The 22,428-nt window shown below is 44.4% G+C and overlaps 1 protein-coding gene across 1 annotated transcript in view; it reads right to left on the bottom strand.

The window, feature by feature from the left end:
• LOC111966214 (bone morphogenetic protein 7) overlaps positions 1-22,428 on the bottom strand; it is a 42,515-nt gene that overhangs the window by 1,874 nt on the left and 18,213 nt on the right. The window contains exons 2-5 of the mRNA XM_023990679.2: positions 9,501-9,693; positions 3,231-3,379; positions 1,415-1,621; positions 364-440 (exon numbers count right to left, since the gene is read on the bottom strand). Of these exons, the coding sequence (XP_023846447.1) occupies positions 364-440; positions 1,415-1,621; positions 3,231-3,379; positions 9,501-9,693 (626 nt within the window). The remainder of the gene's footprint in view (positions 1-363; positions 441-1,414; positions 1,622-3,230; positions 3,380-9,500; positions 9,694-22,428) is intronic.

Below are 22,428 nucleotides of genomic sequence, written 5' to 3'. Positions count from 1 at the left end.
GAAGGGAGGAGGGGATGAAAGAAAAGTGAAAGATAGTGAGGGCAGGGGGGATGAAAGAAAAGGAGAGATCGTGAGAGGAGGGGGGATGAACAGAAAAGGAGAGATAGTGAAGGGAGGGGGATGAAAAGAAAAGGAGAGATAGTGAAGGAGGGGGGATGAAAGAAAAGGAGAGATAGGGAAGGGAGGGGGATGAAAAGAAAAGGAGAGATAGTGAGGGAAGGGGGGGGAACAAAGAAAAAGGAGCAGATAGTGATGGAGGGGGGATGAAAGAAAAGGCCCGAGATAGTGAGGGAGGGGGGATGAAAGAAAAGGAGAGGAAGCGAAGGGGGAGAAATAGAGGAATGTGTGGGGTGCCCTCGGTACCTGCCACCCCAGATCCCTGAAGCTGACGTAGAGCTCGTGTTTCTTACACGCCTGCTTCTGATCAGCACTGCTGTTCTCTGGGGGGGGAGAGAGAGAGAAAGAGGGGTGTAAACATGGTCAACGTTATTGCACGGAAACATAGAACCTTACTCTACACGGAATCAGTCTATGTTTTATAGGCCTAAACCTTCAAGGTTTAGGGACCTTGACCCTGTGCCTTCTGTATCCTTTGCGGCTTCCGCGGCATAGGAGAGGGGACAAAAGAGCCTGCACCCATCTCTTTCACCACTCRGTTCTTTCCCCTCTCTTTTCCATTCTCTCCCTCCATCCCTCCCTCCCTCTGGTAACCCGTACCCTCACGGGTTCTGTTGAACATACGTTTGTCCCAGATGTTCGGGTTGGGAATGATCATGAACGACTGGTTCTCATCAACTCTTAAAAAGAGACTTCCAAACAGGCCCATTTGGCCCATGTGTGCTGGGCTGGTCCAGCCCCCCCCCTCACACACAGTGCAGATGTACTCTGCCACAAACGCGGGCCCTGCCTCCGCTTCATGTCGGGTTCTTGGCCCTGTCTGTCCACTCCGTACGGCTCGTGTAAATAAACACGCCAGCTATTTGAAGCCCAGGCATTATGGTGTAACGTTTCAGAGCTCTGCATAAACAGAGCGCTCTCACACCTCACACCGTAAGGCCCCTATGAACTATGTACACTCTGTCACGGGAGGTTCAGAAAAAAAGGCATTCTCGGAGTGGTTTGGAGGGGGGAAACGTGTGTGAGTTGTGTGTGTATGTGTGTGCGTGCGCGCGCGCGTGTGTGTGTGTGTGAGTTGTGTGTGTATGCGTGTGCGTGTGTGCGTGTTTGTTGGCCCTTGGAGATATGTGGAGAATTCTGGTAAGGAGGCTGTATTAGACAGCAATAGCTCTGGCCTCCATCTGTCTCTCATTTCACCTGGAGCCAGCCATCACTACACCAGAATCGACCAACATATCACAACGGCATTTCACTGCATTCCCTAAGCTTCCCTTACCCCTCATCCCCCAGTCCCTACCTGCAATGTTGGCCACTCGGAGTGCCTCCTGGCCCTTGTTGGCCCCTTTYGAGCGGTTGGGGTTGCGTTGTTTGGCGCCCCCTGGTGCTGAGCGGATGCTGCGCAGGTGCACCTCGGTGGCTTTGAAGAAGGCCACCATGAAGGGCTGTTTATTCTGAGGACCACTGCGGCCGATCAGCCCTGCCAACCGCGGGTTCACACTCACACCTGCAGGGAGAGACACAGTGGACAGAGGGTCAGAGACATTGCCTGTTGGTGTGTGTGTGTGTGTGTGTTGTGTGTGTGTTGTGTGTGTGTGTGTGTGTGTGTGTGTGTGTGTGGTGTTTCATGTTTGAAGTAGTATTAGTCGTATGTACAGGATACACATAGTTTACACCGTCCAATGAAATGTTTACTTGTATCATGTGTGTGTGGTTGTGTGTTGTGTGTGTGTGTGTGTGTGTGTGTGTGTTGTGTTGTGTGTTTGTGTGTGGTTGGGTGTGTGTTGTTGTGTGTGTGGTGTGTGTGACTATGTTGTTGTGTGACTAGTGTGTGTGACTATGTGGTGTGACTATGTGTGTGTGACTGTGTATCTAAAGTGTGTGTGGTCCACTCAGTCTCTATGAGAACCATTTCTTCTCTGTTAATCCTGAAATGGATGTTTCCTAAATATGAGGTTTTCCTCCTAAATTCCTCCCTAAATTCTCTCTCTCTCTCTCTCTCTCTCTCTCCTCTCTCTCTCTCTCTCTCTCTCTCTCTCGTTCACTCCTAGTTTAGACCTTGGAAACGTCAAGAACAAAGTAGTACCACACATCAAAGAGAAACACTCTCCAATGGATCTGACTGTGTCTAGGTGGGTGTGTTGTGTGTGTGTGTGTGTGTGTGTGGTGTTGTGTGTGTGTGTGTGTGTGTGTGTGTGTGTGTGTGTGTGGTGTGTGTTGTGGTGTGTGTGTGTGTGTGTGTGTGTTGTGTGTGTGTGATGTTCACTCAGAGGAATTGCTGTGAGGATGGTGCCGAGGTAAACTCAGGTTGCCAGCAGCCCACGGCAACAGGACATCCCACGCGCCTGTCAGCACAAGCCTGCCCATACTCCCTCCCAACACACGCACAAAGARATACACACACACAGTCCCTAACATGAGACTGTGTCTGTTTTTCTCAACCTAACATCCTGCTATCATCACTGAGATAGCAGTCTCCCCAGAAACACTGTCATGCTGTGCTACTGTTGATGCTGCTGTTGTTGTTGTCSTATGTCGACGAGCGGCATCCTGCCATCCTGATATGTCCTCAGTCGAAATATATCCACTCTGCATGTTGTTTGTTTTTAATCTCTTCTGAATGGGTCGTAATGACGATGAGGGTAGAGTGAATGATGTTAAATCACGAAGGCCTGTATTCTCTATCGATGTGTTCTGTCTCTGTGCCGTGTGCTGGTAGAGCATGTGACATTGGTATGCACTGAGGTCATACTGTTCATGCGGTCCCGTGTCCTTAAATGAATCCAGACAAACTGAGAGGTGTAACGGGTTCACACACAAAAAGATGTCGCATGAGGCTTACTTCATTATTTTACGTTTTGAATKATTTGCACTGCTTCAGGGATAGCGTACACAGACGTTTCGGGAACCCTATCCCTGACGCAGTGAAAATAATTTAAAAAAACATTGAATAATGTAGTAAGCTTCCTGCAACATCTTTTTGGGGGACCTGATCCTAGATCAGTACTCAGACGCTATGGGCCCATGTGCCTATTGGGTTTGAACCCTCATAGAGTTGTTGTGATTTAGAGAGCTCCCTCTGGGTGCTGGACCTGCTTCTAAGACACTCTACTCACCYTCAGTGCTCTCCAGAGCCAGCTGCAGGCCCAGGTTGTGTCCAGGGTTCAAGACCCATTGGTTACTGGTCACTGTCAAGTCAAACACCAGCCAGCCGTCCTCAGCCGCCCAGATGACCCTCGAGTCCAACAGAAACAGGTCTGACTCCCTGGAGGAGAAACACACACACGCATGAGTAAAAACACACAGACAATCACACAGGCAAACACACAGACAAAGGCACACACTCACACACAAGCCTGCATACTTAGAAAGGACGTATGATTGTGTGAGGTTAAGCGAGTGAAGCATGGAACTGAGGAGACGAGCGATCAGGGCGATAGAGAAAGAGAGGGAGAAAGAGAGGGAGGGAGGGGTCCAGATGGTGAAGCCCAGGGGAACACTTCATTTCCTTAATTGACAATAATGGCTTTATAAACGACTGCATACTGAACACTGTCCATCACACACTGGAATTAAGGGGGAGCGCCAGAGAGAGGGAGAGGCAGAGAAAGAAACAGAGAACGAGGGAGAGAGAGAGAGAGGCAGAGAGAAAGAGAGAGAGGCAGAGAGAGAGAGGCAGTGAAAGAAACAGAGAGTGAGGGAGAGAGGGAGAGAGAGGCAGAGAGAGAGAGAGAGAGAAAGAGAGAGCGAGGCAGAGAAAGAAACCGAGAACAAGGGAGAGCGAGAGAGTAAGAGAGAGAGAGAGAGAGAGGCAAAGAAAGAGAGGCAGAGAGAGAGAGAGAGAGACTCGTACATTTCCTCAGTGAAAACAATGTACTGAGCAAATGCCAAATTGGCTTTTTACCAAATTACAGTACGACAGACCACGTATTCAGCCTGCACACCCTAATTGACAAACAAACAAACCAAAACAAAGGGAAAGTCTTCTCATGCTTTGTTGCTTTCAAAAAGCTTTCATCTCAAATTGGCATGATGGTCTGTTATACAAATTGATGGAAAGTGGTGTTGGGGGAAAAACATACAACATTATCAAATCCATGTACTCAAACAACAAGTGTGTCCTTAAAATTGGCTAAAACACACATATTTCTTTCCACAGGGCTGTGGGGTGAGACAGGGATGCAGCTTAAGCCACACCCTCTTCAAAATATATATATAAACGAATTGGCGAGAGCAGCTATTCCCAAACTGGGGAAGTACTACCAGCAGTACTATACCTGCACCTGTCAACGACACAAGTTGTTCAGCTTCCACGAGCACATCCAAGCATCAGTAATTCTACATTTGTTGTTAGCCCAGCTAGCATGGACACTGACAGTTGTAAATCTGATGCAGTCGAAGAGCTACTGCCCCCTTACCCGGGAAAGCACCGACAGGGGCGTTGAACCATCGAAGAAGCGCAAATATGATGAGAACTACATTGATTTGGGGTTCACTTTATATTGGGAGTAGTGTCTTCCCTCAGCCACAGTGTGTTATATGTGCAAAAGTACTATCTCACAACTCAATGAAACCTTCACTCTTGCGCAGATATTTAGAAACAAAACATGACAATTTGAAAAATAAGCCGCTGGAGTTTTTGGAGTGAGAATTAAGACGACTTTCGAGTAGTAAGACATGTATAAAAGCAACAAATTCCATTAATAAGAAGGGGCTAAAAGCATCTTACATGGTGCGCTACCGAGTTGCTAGGACAGGCAAGCCCCATACTATTGTGGAGGACTTAATTATACCTGCTGCCGTGGATATGGCTGCGACAATGCTGGGGGAAAAGGCCAAAAAAACTATACAGACAATGCTGTAAGGATCGACGCTGGAGGCAGGAAGCAGGTACAGAGAGAACATTTATTAAACAACAGAAATGAAGCAGGACAGGAACAGCGTCTGGACAGGGGACGAAATAACGCCATCAATGCTGACACAGGGAACAAATGGGGGAGCAGACAATTATAGACGGGCAATCAACAACATGAAGGAGTCCAGGCGGGTCCAATGAGCGCTGCTGTGCGTAATGATGGTAACAGGTGTGCGTAATGAAGAGCAGCCTGGCACCCTCGAGCGCCAGAGAGGGAGAGCGGGCATTGGCGTGACAAACGCCTTCATCACACAACCCTGTTTCACAGCACATCAGTGACATGGCAGGAGATGTTTTGAAACAATTACTGCTTCGCATACAAGCAAGTGAATTCAATGTATTACAGCTGGATGAGTCAACAGACGTGGTGGGACTGGCACAGCTCCTGGTATATGTCCATTACGTTTATAGGGGGTCAATTAAGGAAGACATCCTCTTCTGCAATTCATTGGAAACCAGGAAAACAGGAGAGGATATTTTTAAAGTACTAGACAGCTTTGTGACATCAAATGGACTTTGGTGGTCAAGATGTGTTGGTATCTGTACTGATGGTGCAAAAGCCATGACAGGGAGACAGAGATGAGTGGTAACGCGCATGCAAGCAGTTACTCCCGATGCCACTTGGGTACACTGCAGCATCCACTGAGAGGATTTTGCTGCCAAGGGAATGCCTGACAGCTTGAAAGACGTTTTGGACACTACAGTGAAAATGGTTAACTTTGTTAAAGCAAGGCCCCTGAACTGTTGTGTATTTTCTGCACTACGCAATGATATGGGCAGCGACCATGTAACGCTTTTACAACATACAGAAGTGCGCTGGTTATCAAGGGTCAAAGTATTGACACGTTTTTTTWAATTGAGAGACGAGCTTAAAGTTTCTTTACTGACCATCATTTTCACTTGTCTGACCACTTGCATGATGACAAGTTTCTCATACGACTGGCCTATCTGGGTGATGTTTTTTCTCGCCTGAATGATCTGAATCTAGGATTGCAGGGACTTTCCACAACTATATTCAATGTGCGGGACAAAATGAAGGCTATGATTAAAACCTCTTAAGGATCTACAAGATCGGTGTCCCACCCTCAGGACGGTTGAGCTAACGTGCGCTAATGTGATTAGCATGCCGTTGTAAGTAACAAGAACATTTCCCAGGACAAAGACATATCTTATATGGGCAGAAAGCTTAAATTCTGGTTAATCTAACTGCACTGTCCAATTTACAGTAGCTATTACAGTGAAAACATACTATGCTATTATTTGAAGAGATTGAACAGGTTTGTACTTGAAAATGTGTATATTAACCAATTAGGCACATTTTGGCAGACTTGATACAACATTTTGAACAGAAATMCAATGGCTCATTGGATCAGTCTAACAATTTGCACATACACTGCTGCCATCTAGTGGCCAAAATCTAAATTGCAACTAGAGTCCTAAGTCAGATAATGGCCTTTTTCTCTTGCATTTCAAAGATGGTGGGAAAAAAAGAAGAAATAAAAGAATMATTTTCTCTTTGTATTATCTTTTAACAGATCTAATGTGTTATATTRTCCTACATTCATTTCACATTTCCACAAACTTCAAAGTGTTTCCTTTCAAATGGTATCAAGAATATGCATATCCTTGCTTCAGTTCCTGAGCTACAGGCAGTTAGATTTGGGTATGTCATTTTAGGGTAATTTGAAAAAAAAGGGTCTGATCCTGAAGAGGTTTTTGGAGCTCTTCTCTGTCTGCATTAACAAGGACAACACACAGTTCTTTCCATCATTGTATGATATTTTGTGTGCAAATTAACTCTAGTTTACGGACAATGTCAAATGTGATATAGCAAAGCACCTGAGTGAGTTGGGTGCGCAATTATGTAGGTACTTTCCCGAAACCCACAACACAAACAACTGGATTCGTTATCCCTTTGATGCCCTGCCTCCAGTCCACTTACCAATATCTGAACAGGAGAGCCTCATCAAATTGCAACAAGCAGTTCTGTGAAAATTGAATTCAATCAGAAGCCACTGCCAGATTTATGGATAGGGCTGCGCTCAGAGTATCCTGCCCTGGCAAATCGCGCTGTTAAGACACGGACACCCTTTGCAACCACGTACCTATGTGAGAGTGGATTCTCAGCCCTCACTAGCATGAAAACTAAATACAGGCACAGACTGTGTGTGGAAAATTATTTAAGACTGAGACTCCCTCCAATACAACCCAACATTGCAGAGTTATGTGCATCCTTTCAAGCACACCTTTCCCATTAACCTGTGGTGAGTTATTCACCATTTTTGATGAACAAATAAGGTTTTATATGTAAGATGGTTAAATAAAGAGCAAAATAATTGATTATTATTATATTATTATTTGTGCCCTGGTCCTATAAGAGCTCTCTGTCACTTCCCACGAGCCGGGTTGTGACAAAAACTCACACTCATTCTTATGTTTAATAAATGCATCGTATAGTGTGTGTGTGTGTGTGGCAGGCTTACATTGATACCAAAAAACAAGATTTGAGAGTGCGCTGACACTGGTGCTAAAGGGGGTACGTAGCTGAAGGCTGAATGTTTGAAGGGGTATGGGACTATAGAAAGTTTGGGAACCACAGCACTAGAGCACACAAAAAACTATTACATACCTCGGCCTAAACATCAGCACCACAGGTAACTTCCACAAAGCTGCGAACAAGCTGAGAGACAAGGCATGAAAGGCCTTCTATGCCATCAAAAGGAACATTAAATTTGATGTATCAATTAGGATCTGTCTAAAAATACTTGAATCAATTATAGAACCCATTGRCCTTTATGGTTGTCTGGGGTCCGCTCACCAACCAAAAATTCACAAAAAGGGACAAACACCAAATTGAGACTGCATGCAGAATTCTGCAAAAATATCCCCTGTTTACAACGTAAAACACCAAATAATGCATGCAGAGCAGAATTAGGCCGATACCCACTAATTATCAAAATCAGGAAAAGAGACGTTAAATTCCACAACCACCTAAAAGGAAGCGAATCCCGAAACGTCCATAACAAAGCCATCACCTACAGAGAGATGAACCTGGAGAAGTCCCCTAAGCAAGCTGGTCCTGGGGCTCCGTTCACAAACACAAACAGACCTCACAGAGCCCCGGGACAGCAACACAATTAGACCAAACRAAATCATGAGAAAACTAAAATATAATTACTTGACATATTGGAAAGAATTAACAAAAAAACTGAGCAAACTAGAATGCTATTTGGCCCTAAACAGAGAGTACACAGTGGCAGAATACCTGACCACTGTGACTGACCCAAACTTAAGGAAAGCTTTGACTATGTACAGACTCAATGAGCATAGCCTTGCTATTGAGAAAGGCCACCGTAGGCAGACCTGGCTCTCAAGAGAAGACAGGCTATGTGCACACTGCCAACAAAATGAGGTGGAAACTGAGCTGCACTTCCTAACCTCCTGCCAAAGGTATGACCATATTAGAGACACATATTTCCCTCAGATTACACAGATCCACAAAGAATTTGAAAACAAACCCAATTTTGATACTCTTCCATATCTATTGGTTGAAATACCACAGTGTGCCATCACAGCAGCAAGATGTGTGACCTGTTGCCACAAGGAAAGGGCAACCTGTGAAGAACAAACACCATTGTAAATAGAAACCATATTTATGTTTATTTATTTTCCCTTTTGTACTTTAATTATTTGCACATCGTCACAACACTGTATATAGACATAATATGACATTTGAAATGTTTTCATTCTTTTGGAAATTCTGTGAGTGTCATGTTTACTGTTCATTTCTATTGTTTATTTCACTTTTGTTTATTAGCTACTTCACTTGCTTCGGCAATGTTAACATATGTTTCCCATGCCAATAAATTGAATTGAATTGAGAGAGAGAGGCAGAGAGAGAGGCGGAGAGAGAGGCATAGAGAGTGAGAGAGAGCAAGAGAGGCATAGAAAGAGATAGATAGAGAGAGAGAAACACACATAAGTGAAAATCATTTCCGTGTCTCCTACTCCCTCATCCTTGTCCAACTAACTACCACTGTTCTAATGTGGGATGTTTTTCTCTTTCTCTCCTCTTTTCCTCTCTGATATTATATCCTTTCTTCTTCATGTATCCATTCATTCCTCCCAGACCAGGGTTATTCTACTGACAGAGGGGACAGTGTGTCATAGATCTCTGGTTCAGACACACATGTTTGTTTTACTATAAATTATATTTTCCCTAACCCATAACCTTAACCCTTTATCTAACCCTAACCCTGATGTTAACCCTAACCCTAACCTTAACCCCAAACCCCTATCCCTAAACCTACAACTAAACCTATCCCCTAACCCTAAACCTAAACCCTAAGCCTAAAATAGTATTTTTCCTTGTGGGGACCGAATTTTCCTTATTTTACTATACTTGTGAGGACTTCTGGTCTCCACAAGGATACTAAAACCATCCCCCCCCCCCACACATACACGCCCTTACCTGTCAATGTGTTCCTCCAGCACCTGGTAGACACTGATGCGGAAGGTTTCATTGTCAAAGCGTTCGTGGATGAAGCCCTTATAGATGCGGAACTCTGCAGTGGTGACCGCCTCCCCCTCGGGAATACGTGATAGGTCGAAACGGAACTCTCGGTGGTGCCGCCAGACGGGTAGGAACTCGGTATCGCGTTCCACTGGAACACACAAACACACACACACAGGATGAGACAAACAAGAACACCGCATACACAAACGCACACACACTATAACGAGTCTGGCAGAAGGTAGAACAGACAGACAGACAGATGGACAGACTGTCTATCACAGTCTTGAGTCCTGACATACTCACCCTTATACAACCTTGGATGATGTAGTGAGACAGACACATCCATCCATGTTCTCCATGTGGTTCTCTGAATGGATGTCTCCTTCATGTAGCACATGGGCTACACTGCTAGAGAGCTACATGTGGTGCTGGTGCTATAGCCTTGTGATTGAGAGACGCATGTGGTGCTGGTGCGACAGCCCTGTGATTGAGAGATGCACGTGGTTCTGACAGCTTTACAACACTCTTTTCTCTCTCTTCCTCTCCGAACCCCAGAGACACATCCCTCCTCTCCTCCTCTCCTCCTCTCATCTGGATCACATGAGGTGGAGTACACACTCACACCACACATGCACACATACAGCTGTGGCCAAATATATTGGCACCCTTGCACATTTTCTTAAATAATTCCCCCTTTCTTCTCAAATAAGTTGAAATGTAAAAAATGAAAAGTTAGGTAACCACATCTTTTTATCGGATTGAAACTTTGCACAACCAAATACGTTTTTGTAAACTTACGTTTACACTTTTCAATTAGAAAATAAAGACAAATGGCATGGACAAATGTATTGGCAGCTAGTACTTGGTTACACAACCTTTGGCKAAGATAGCTGCAGACAAATGCTTATTGTAGCCATCAATGAGCTTGCTGCACCTTTCTACTGGCAATTTGGCCCACTTTTCAGCAGCAAACTGCTCTAATTCCTCAATATTTAAGGGATGCCCTCCACCAACTTCTGTTTTCAGAGCTCGCCATAGATTCTGGGCGTTTCAGATCTGGACTCTTCGCTGGCCACTCCCGAACAGTCRAGCATCTCTTCTTYGCCATTCCTTGGTGATTTTGGATGTGTGTTTGGGGTCGTTGTCCTGCTGAGAAGACCCACAACCTTCAATGGAGACCCAGTTTTTAGACACTGGGTTAAACATTGGACTACAAAACACCTGATAATCTGAAGATTTCATGATGCCTTGAGCACATTCAAGGCTCCTAGTACTAGAGACCGCAAAGCTACCCCACCTCATTTGTTGGCAGTTATCTTTAAAAAAATATATATTTCACCTTTATTCAACCAGGTAGACCAGTTGAGAACAAGTTCTCATTTACAACTGCGACCTCGCCAAGATAAAGCAAAGCAGTGCGACAAAAACAACAACACAGAGTTACACATAAACAAACGTACAGTCAATAACACAATAGAAGAGAAAAATAAAAAAATCGATGTACCTGGTGCAAATGTAGAAGAGGAGGGAGGTAGGCAATAAATAGGCCCTAGGGGCGAAAATAATTACAATTTAGCATTAATACCGGAGTGATAGATGTGCAGATGATGATGTGCAAGTAGAGATACTGGGGTGCAAAAGAGCAAGAGTGTAAGTAATAATATGGGGATGAGGTAGTCGGGTGTGCTATTTACAGATTGGCTGTGTACAGGTACAGTGATCGGTAAGCTGCTCAGACAGCTGATGCTTAAAGTTAGAGAGGGAGATATAAGACTCCAGCTTCAGAGATTTTTGCAATTCGTTCCAGTCATTGGCAGCAGAGAACTGGAAGGAAAGGCGGCCAAAGAAAGTGTTGGCTTTGGGGGTGACCAGCGAAATATACCTACTGGAGCGCGTGATAAGGGTGGGTGTTGCTATGGTGACCAGTGAGCTGAGAAAAGGCGGGYKTTTACCTAGCAGACTTTTAGATSACCTGGWGCCAGTGGGTTTGGCGACGGATATGTAGRGAGGGCCAGCCAACGYGAGCATACAGGTTGCAGTGGTGGGTAGTWTATGGGGCTTTGGTGATAAAACGGATGGCACTGTGATAGACTACATCCAGTTTGCTGAGTAGAGMGTTGGAGGCTATTTTGTAAATGACATCGCCGAAGTCAAGGATCGGTAGGATAGTCAGTTTTACGACGGTATGTTTGGCGGCATGAGTGTAGGAGGCTTTGTTGCGAAATAGGAAGCCAATTCTAGATTTKATTTTGGATTGGAGATGCTTAATGTGAATCTGGAAGGAGAGTTTACAGTCTAACCAGACACCCAGGTATTTGTAGTTGTCCACATATTCTAGGTCAGAACCGTCCAGAGTAGTGATGCTAGTCGGGCGGGAGGGTGCGGGCAGCAATCGGTTGAAGAGCATGGACTTAGTTTTACTAGCATTTAAAAGCAGTTGGAGGCCACGGAAGGAGTGTTGTGTGGCATTGAAACTCGTTTGGAGGTTTGTTAGCACAGTGTCCAAAGAAGGGCCAGATGTGTACAGAATGGTGTCYTCTGCGTAGAGTTAGATCAGAGAATCACCAGCAGKAAGAGCGACATCATTGATGTATACAGAGAAGAGAGTCGGCCCGAGAATTGAGCCCTGTGCCACCACCATAGAGACTGCCAGAGATGCGGACAACAGGCCCTCCGATTTGACACACTGAACTCAATCTGAGAAGTAGTTGGTGAACCAGGCGAGGAGGTCTTTTGAGAAGCCAAGGTTAGAGTCGAAAGAGTCGAAWGCCTTGGCCAGGTCGATGAAGACGGCTGCACATTACTGTGCATTACTGTTAATCGATGGCGGTTATGATATCGTTTAGGACCTTGAGGTGCACCCATAACCAGCTCGGAAAACAGATTGCATAGCGGAGAAGGTACGATGGGATTCGAAATGGTGATCTGTTTATTAACTTGGCTTTCGAAGATTTTAGAAAGGCAGGGAAGGATGGATATAGGTCGATAACAGTTTGGACCCTTTGAAGAGAGGGATGACTGCGGCAGCTTTCCAATCTTTGGGGATCTCAGACGATACGAAAGAGAGGTTGAATAGGCTAGTAATCTTGGCAAAAGGCTGTGCAACCAATGGGTGCCAATCATTTTGTCCATGCCATTTGTCTTTATTTTCTCAATTAAAATTGTAAACTTAAGTTTACWAAAATATAATTTGTTYRGCAATGTTGAAAATCCAATAACAAGGTMTGGATACCAAAKGTTTTTGTTGAATTTCAACTGTACGCGCAGACACACACACTCAAGGTATAAGTATGAGSATCTCCCCATCTTCACTCCTCTTCACTCCACTCCTCCTCTCGGAAGCTATACCCCTGACCCTGACCTCTCATGTCCCAGCAGCATGTCCCAGGGGTCACTGCCTTGTCTGTCATCATCTCCAGGCTTTGCCTCCCCCTCTTCCCCCACCCCCACATGGGGCTAGCAACTTTAGGGTTATATCTTTCATTTTGCATGGGGCCTACATGTTCTGAATATTATGTCTCTCTGTCAATGTTGTCAAAGTCACCTTGGAAAATGTGTCTGCCACATGACCAGTGCATGTGTTTTCCATCCCTGTGTGTCTCTGAGTCGATAGGAAGTCACTTGTGTCTCAGTTGGATCACAGAGAACTCCAGTATGATCTAATTTACTCTTCCCTTACTTCCTTCCTCCCTCCCATCCCTCTCCTCCCCTCCTCCTTTCAGTTGTGATCAGGACAGGGCCTGATGACCTAAGCCCACCAAGCAACCCTTTCTAGCAACCCATTACCCTGCTCCCCACTCAACAGCTCTCTCAGACAGACCACCTCTGAACTCTGAGCAGCTTTGGCTGTACTGCCAAGGACACATCTCTGCCAAGGCCTCCAGTTCCACGACACGCACGCACACACACGCACGCACGCACGCAGCGCACGCCACACACACACACACACACACCACACACACACACACACACACACACACACACACACACACACACACACACACACACACACACACACACACACACACACACACACACACACACACACACACACACACACACGCATAGAGCGAAACACACACACCAGTTTCATACACTGAGATGTCAGATGCCATTGTTCCTTGTGCTGTACCAGCTGCTATGGATGTGAGTGAGCAAAGCTGATCCACTGAGGAGAACACATTGCCCATTGATGAGTGTTTGGATTCTATTCACTCTCTCCTGTCTCCTACTCTTTTAATCTCTTTATCTCTGATTCTTCTTTTTACTGTTATGGTAATTCTCCCTATCTACCCTCACTCTATCTACCCACACTCTATCTACCCTCACTACTGTACCTCTTGATCACTTTGTCTCTGTTATTCATATCGAACACGTAACACAGAAACAGTGTGTTGTGTGTGTGTGTGTGTGTGTGTGTGTGTGTTGTACAAAGGCAGCACTGTCTGACTGGGCAAGTGAGTGCAGGGTAAAGACATGGATCTAATTACTGTTGAATGTGGGACAGCTCTCTCTCTCTCTCTCTCTCTCTCTCTCTCTCTCTCTCTCTCTCTCTCTCTCTCTCTCTCTCCTCCTTCCTCCTCTCTCTCTCTCTCTCTCTCTCTCTCTCTCTCTCTCTCTCCTCTCTCTCTCTCTCTCTCTCTCTCTCTCTCTCTCTCCTCTCTCCTCTCTCTCTCTCTCTCTCTCTCTCTCTTCTCTCTCTCTCTCTCTCTCTCTCTCTCTCTCTCTCTCTCTCTCTCTCTCTCTCTCTCTCTCTCTCTCTCTCTCTCTCTCTCTCTCTCTCTCTCTCTCTCTCTCTCTCTCTCTCTCTCTCTCTCGCTCCTATTGTCCTGGCTCTTCCATAGGCCATAGTGATAAGTGTGTGTTTGTGTGGTGTGTGTGTGTGTGTGTGTGTGTGTGTGTGTGTGTGTGTGTGTGTTGTGTGTGTGTGTGTGTGTGTGTGTGTGTGTGTGTAATCCAGGCTGTTCACTAGAAATAGACTTCGATTTGAAAAGGTCCTGAGAATGCCTATATGCCTTCCTCGGCGCTCACCCCAAAATATATATACACTGCTCAAAAAATAAAGGGAACACTAAAATAACACATCCTAGATCTGAATAAATGAAATATTCTTATTAAATACTTTTTTCTTTACATAGTTGAATGTGCTGACAACAAAATCACACAAAAATTATCAATGAAATCAAATTTATCAACCCATGGAGGTCTGGATTTGGAGTCACACTCAAAATTAAAGTGGAAAACCACACTACAGGCTGATCAAACTTTGGTGTAATGTCCTTAGAACAAGTCAAAATGAGGCTCAGTAGTGTGTGTGGCCTCCACGTGCCTGTATGACCTCCCTACAACGCCTGGGCATGCTCCTGATGAGGTGGCGGATGGTCTCCTGAGGGATCTCCTCCCAGACCTGGACTAAAGCATCCGCCAACTCCTGGACAGTCTGTGGTGCAACGTGGCGTTGGTGGATGGAGCGAGACATGATGTCCCAGATGTGCTCAATTGGATTCAGGTCTGGGGAACGGGCGGGCCAGTCCATGGCATCAATGCCTTCCTCTTGCAGGAACTGCTGACACACTCCAGCCACATGAGGTCTAGCATTGTCTTGCATTAGGAGGAACCCAGGGCCAACCGCACCCGCATATGGTCTCACAAGGGGTCTGAGGATCTCATCTCGGTACCTAATGGCAGTCAGGCTACCTCTGGTGAGCACATGGAGGGCTGTGCGGCCCCCCAAAGAAATGCCACCCCACACCATGACTGACCCACCGCCAAACCGGTCATGCTGGAGGATGTTGCAGGCAGCCGAACGTTCTCCACGGCATCTCCAGACTCTGTCACGTCTGTCACATGTGCGTGTGAAACTGCTTTCATCTGTGAAGAGCACAGGGTGCCAGTGGCGAATTTGCTAATCTTGGTGTTCTCTGGCAAATGCCAAACGTCCTGCACGGTGTTTGGCTTAGCACAACCCCCACCTGTGGACGTCGGGCCCTCATACACCCTCATGGAGTCTATTTCTGACCGTTTGAACAGACACATGCACATTTGTGGCCTGCTGGAGGTCATTTTGCAGGGCTCTGGCAGTGCTCCTCCTTGCACAAAGGCGGAGGTAGCGGTCCTGCTGCTGGGTTGTTGCCCTCCTACGGCCTCCTCCACATCTCCTGATGTACTGGCCTGTCTCCTGGTAGCGCCTCCATGCTCTGGACACTACGCTGACAGACACAGCAAACCTTCTTGCCACAGCTCGCATTGATGTGCCATCCTGGATGAGCTGCACTACCTGAGCCACTTGTGTGGGTTGTAAACTCCGTCTCATGCTACCACTAGAGTGAAAGCACCGCCAGCATTCAAAAGTGACCAAACATCAGCCAGGAAGCATAGGAACTGAAAGTGGTCTGTGGTCACCACCTGCAGAACCCCTCCTTTATTGGGGGGTTCTTGCTAATTGCCTATAATTTCCACCTGTTGTCTATTCCATTTGCACAACAGCATGTGAAATGTATTGTCAATCAGTGTTGCTTCCTAAGTGGACAGTTTGATTTCACAGAAGTGTGATTGACTTGGAGTTACATTGTGTTGTTTAAGTGTCCCTTTATTTTTTTGAGCAGTGTTATATTGCCCAGCACTGGCGCAAACTCATGATGCTCGGCGTCAAAGCACACTTCTCAGAACAAAGTGCGCTGCTATGAGCGCTGCACCACGGCACACAACCCTCTAGCAAGAAAATACTTGAAATAGCAAGTTGTCTTTAAAGGACAATTCCACCCAAAAACAATCTTTTGGCTGTATTTCTGTGTTTTGAAAGTGATATATTTTGCAAACTTGATGGCTGACGTACAAACCATTTTTGGGCTATATCATCAATGCTCATGAAACAAATACCAAAAGATAGTTTTTGGGTTGAGTTTTTCTTTCATATTTTTGTTTTAAGCTTTCCCCAAACCATAGCCCTAACCTAACCCCTCGAAAGAATGTGTCAAAAATAGACGTTCATCCATAATACGTAGAACTTCAAAGTGAAACTTTGAGAACTTGTTGGTATAATCCACTTACCCTCATACCCCCCCCCCCCCCCCCCCCCACCAGTACAGCCACCCCATCCATTCCACACCTGTGCTATGGCAGCCATGTGAATGGGGGCTTTCATAATGCCACGGTCGTGAGTCATCCTTAAAAGGTTAAACTGAGTGTGTCCACAATACATACATTATACTACTGTAACTGACTGGAGCCTGACAGGAGAGATATCAGGAACGARCTCAGTGCTGCCAACACCTGCTCRTCTCCCCTCTTCTCTTTTCTCTCCTCCCCTCCTCTCTTCTCCCCTCCCCTCCTCTCTTCTCCCCTCCTCTCCTCTATTCTCCTCTCTTCTCTTCTCATCTCTTCTCCTCTATTCTTCTCCCCCCGACTAAATTTTCCCAGCTCACTATGAAAGGAGTTATAAAGCCCACCACTTCAGCTCATCAAGCCGACAAGTTGAAGAATTTGTCGATGTGTCCTTGAGCAAGGCACTTAACACTAATTTCCTCCAGGGGCGCTGTACTACTATGGTTGACCCTGTAAAACAACACATTTCACTGCGCCTATCTGGTGTGTGGCAATAAAAAAGATATTTTTGTATGGCCTAAGCCAAAGCACATCAGAGTCACAGTGGAGAGAGCAGCAGCAGCATGGAGTGTTTCCATCTTAGGGCTGCAGACAGTGGATGACATCCGCTACACTATGGCCTTCGCTACAGCGTAATGGGTTTGGCTCTACTGTACACAAATAGACACCGCAAACCTCTGCCCCTGTTAGTCTATTGCAGGGTTCCCCAATAGGTGGCCCACGGGCCAAATTCAGTCCATGGGGGATTTTATTTGGCCCTCAGGTTTTCTGACAAAAACAATAATAACAAAATAATACTCATTTTTTAAGGATTTTGTTGTTGTTGTTGTTGTTGTTGTACATAAAATACTGTAAAATCACCAGAAAATCAGCTCAACTGGATTTTTATTTAGGAAGTCTGTTCCCAAGTATTCCCACGCATAAATAGAGATGCATATGTAATCGTATCCCATATGTAATCGTATCCATTTTGTCCTTTGCTGTAATTCTGGGATTGATTTGCACTTTTCGCACCAAAGTACGTTCATCTCTAGGAGACAGAACGCATCTCCTTCCTGAGCGGTATAATGACTGCGTGGTCCCATGGTGTTTATACTTGTGTACTATTGTTTGTACAGCTGAACGTGGTACCTTCAGCCGTTTGGAAATTGCTCCAAGGATGAACCAGACTTGTGGAGGTCTACAGTTCTTTTTCTGAGGCCTTGGCTGACTTCTTTTGATTTTCCCATGATGTCAAGCAAAGAGTCACTGAGTTTGAAGGTAGGCCTTGAAATACATCCACAGGTACACCTCCAATTGACTCAAATGGTGTCTATCAGAAGCTTATCAGAAGCCTATCAGAAGCTTATGACATKATTTTCTGGAATTTTCCAAGCTGTTTAAAGGCAGAGTCAACTTAGTGTATTTTAACTTCTGACCCACTGGAATTGTGATACTGTGAATTATATGTGAAATAATCTGTCTGTAAACACTTGTTGGAAAAATGGCTTGTGTCATGCACAAAGTAGATGCCCTAACGGTCTTGTCAAAACTATAGTTTGTTAACAAGACATTTGTGTAGTGGTTGAAAAACGAGTTTTGATGACTCCATCCTAAGTGTATGTAAACTTACGACTTCAACCATATCATCCCGACCAACTTGCCCTTCAAATACACCTCTGCTGTCTTCAACCAGGATCTCAGCGATCACTGCCTCATTGCCTGCATCCGTAATGGGTCCGCGGTCAAACGACCACCCTAATCACTGTCAAACGCTCCCTAAAACACTTCAGTGAGCAGGCCTTTCTAATCGACCTGGCCCGGGTATCCTGGAAGGATATTGACCTCATCCCTTCAGTAGAGGATGCCTGGTTGTTCTTTAAAAGTGCTTTAAAAAAATGCCCCTTTGAAAAAATGTAGAACTAAGAACAGATATAGCCCCTTGTTCACTCCTGACTTGACTGCCCTTGACCAGCACAGAAACATCCTGTGGCGTACTGCATTAGCATCGAATTTCTCCCGCGATATGCACTGAGACTAGGAAACACTATCACCACCGATAAATCTACGTTAATCGAGAATTTCATTAAGCATTTCTCTATGGCTGGCCATGCTTTCCACCTGCTTACCACGCCTCTTAAGGATCCGCCCCTTTTTAAATTTTTTATCTGAAATGACATACCCAAATCTAACTGCCTGTAGCTCAGGCCCTGAAGCTAGGATATGCATATTCTTGGTACCATTTGAAAGGAAACACTTTGAAGGACAAAATGTGTTTTTGTTTTCAGAAATGCCATATGGAACATGTGAACTTTCATGTGCCTTAATAACAAACGTATATGCAATCTGTAAATACGAACACAATTGTTAAATTACAAGCCTAGTTGGTTTAGCCACGGAAAATGACGGGGACCTTCCTGCTAGCCATGATTGGCTGAGATAATGGATGGGCTGGACATGTCGAGAGATGAGTTCGGATTGGTCTGCCACGTAACATGCTTCTACAGTATCTATAACATGAGCTGCTCAGTATGTGTAGATAATCCTTGCTTCTTTTTTGAAAGATAAAATAACTGCAAAATTGTTGCTTCTGTTCTCAACATTGCTGCACTGAATTTAACAAGCGCTATCGGCAAAGATCAGTGAGACAAAGTTGTGATGGACTACTTTCTGGAGGACGATCATGAACACGAATCAGACAACGAGGAAATCCCTGATTTAGGTTAAAAAAAAATAACAAAAATTGAACCAGACATTGTAGAGTCTTCTGATGACAGTGATGTGGAAGAAACGGCAATCAACAGTGTTGTTGACACAGAAGAAGTTGACAGAGTTTTGAAATCCATGGAATGCCCTGTGGAAGCAGAGTATGATTGTAAACGTGGAGGGACTCAAAAAGAGAACACAGGAGGCTGTTGTATAAAACACCTGTCTCTGGATGACATCTTCAAACTCAYGGCAACCATGGCATCTATGACAGAGAGGGAGAAGCGTTCATCAATGCATACGGGTAGGAGTCTAGCTACATTTTCAGATATTATACGTTTCTATGTATTTCAAAGTCGTTTTCATTGCAATTTAAAGCATACTGTTAGCTAGCTAGCTAAGAACCTAGTTGGTTAGCTTTAGCTACCTACAGATTAATGCATGATGGCTAGCTATAATAATCCGTTTGCATTGCTAGTAGTATGGGTTGGGATTACGGTTCATTGTTTAGCTCACTCTGTTTAGCACAAGGCCTCTTATGTGAATCCTTAAAGAGATGGGTGGGGCTAAGACTAAGAAGACTGTGAATGATGCTGAATGGGTGTAGACAAAGAAGAGCTCTCCAGTAGATGTACCAAAACATTCAAGGGCTACTTTCTCAAAAGTGGGGTTACAAGTTAAGCAACTTTCAAGCAGAATTACTTTCCCATTGTTCCTCAACTGCAGTGTATGATATATCATTTTATAGCTCTGAATCTCTACTTTTATCCAATGTAAAAAACACAATTTCAAATGTTGCTACATAAGACCGAATTAAGGTGGTGGGTCACAATTATTAAGATGATAGTTGGAGCTGTATTGTTACATTTCAGTGCAGCCTTTGGTGTTATTAAATCATAAATTGATATTGAAAAAACTCACTTGCTATAGCTTTACATCACCTGCCATCACATGGTTGGATAGTTATTCATACAATAGAAGCCAGAGAGCGTTCTTTAATGGAAGCTTTTTTAACATCAGATATGTAAATTGCGGTGTCCCTCAGGGCAGTTGCCTTGTGCCGTTATGCTTCTCGATTTTACAAATTGTTTGCCACTGTTACATATAGCTAGAATGTTTATGTATGTGGATAATTCCACACTCTACATGTCAGCACCAAAAGCCAGTGAGCGCACTAAAATTCAAAAATAAGGAGTTACAGTCAGTATCAGAATGGGAGATTAATAATAAACTGGTATTAAATACATCTACAACTAAAAGCATTGTATTTGGTTCAAAACATTCTCTAAGACCTAAACCTCAACTCGAGTTGTACATAAAGGGTGTGACCATTGAACAAGTTGAGGAAGCTAAACTCCTAGGTATAACATTGGGTGGTCAATTATCATGGGCAAGTCATACTGACAATGTTTTTGTGAAGATGGGGAGGGGTATGTCTGTTWTAAAAAGATGTTCTGCATTTTTTTACACAAACATCAACTGTACTAGTTGTTCAGCCTCTGGTCTTGTCCCATCTCTGTCCGGTAATATGGTCAAGTGTAGCAAAGACAGACCTAGCAAAGCTGCAGCTGGCTCAAAATAGAGCAGCACGCCTTGCCCTTAACTGCACATACAGAACTAACATCAACAACATGCACGCCAGTACTTCCTGGTTGAGGGTTGACYAGAGGTTAACTGCTTCTCTTTTAGTTTTTCAGAGAAATATTACTGTGACGCAAATTCCAGATTGTCTGCATAATCGAATAACATTCAGCTCAGACACCCATGCATACCCCACAAATAAAATAAAATGTTATTTGTCACATGCGCCGAATACAACAGGTGTAGTAGACCTTACCGTGAAAAGCTTACTTACAAGCCCTTAACCAACAATGCAGTTCAAGAAATAGAGATAAAATAGAATATTCACTAAATAAACGAAAGTTTTAAAAAATCMAATCAAATCAAAAAGTAACACAAGAAAATGACTTAACAACATCGYGGCTATATACAGGGGGTACCGGTGCCGAGTCAATGTGCGGGGGTACAGGTTAGTTGAGGTAATTAGGCATAGATGCCCTCTTCACACCCTCTTAAGTCTTAGTCCCACTATGCACAAGACATGCCACCAGGGGTCTCTTCACAGTCCCCAATCCCAATACGAATTCACGCCAACACAGTGTTTTATACAGAGCCATGATCGCATGTAACTCCCTTCCATCTCCAATTACTCAAACAAACAGCTACATTACTGATTGAAAAACAACTCATGGAACGGCGGGGACAATTAGGGGACACACACAAACACACACACACACAGACACTCTAACACACAATGTTTTAGCTGTATTGTATGTATTAATTTTTTGTGTGTGTGTGTGACTTTCCTTGTCTATAAGTGTTTTGCTACTTGTCATGTTGTGTTTTTTTGTGGACCCCAGGAAGAGTAGCTGCTGCTTCTGCAAAAGCTAATGGGGATCCAAATAAACATAAAACAAACAAGTACCCTACTCTACTCTACTGTACTGTACTCTCCTATACATTACTGTACTCTAGTCTATTGCAGTCTAATGTTCTGTACTTTATTGTTTTGTACCCTGCTGTATTGTGCTCTACTGTACTGTACTCGAGTTTACTCTCTTTGAGTATCTTACAATTGAACTACGGGCCCATGGACTCTTGATCTTGTGGTCTTGGTCTTGAGTACACTCAAAACAACATAKATTTGGTCTGTAATGGTCCAATGCAGCCGTTTTTTAAAATCTCAATATCAAATAATTTCTGGTTAATAATTAAGTACCTTACTGTGATTTTCAATAAAAATTCGTAAAAAGAAACAAAAATAGCTTCTTAGCAAAGAGCAATTTCTCAAGCAAGATTTTTACTAGGACTGTCTGAGAGTGGTCTCAGTGATGAGAGGAAAATTGAAAACTAGCTGTTATTGGCAGAAATGTTTGGAACTCTCTTTCTTATTGGTCTATTAACTAATTTAACACCAGGCAGGCCAAAACTCCATCCCACCAAAACAGGCTGAAATTTCAGGCAAATAGCAAATAGCTTTTCAAATAGCTCTTTCACTTAAACAGCATTATCATAATTTCCACAATTTCACAGT

Source organism: Salvelinus sp. IW2-2015, linkage group LG7 (genome assembly GCF_002910315.2).
Source record: "Salvelinus sp. IW2-2015 linkage group LG7, ASM291031v2, whole genome shotgun sequence".
NCBI classification, from domain to species: domain Eukaryota; kingdom Metazoa; phylum Chordata; class Actinopteri; order Salmoniformes; family Salmonidae; genus Salvelinus; species Salvelinus sp. IW2-2015.
This window is presented reverse-complemented; position numbering and strand designations above follow the sequence as displayed.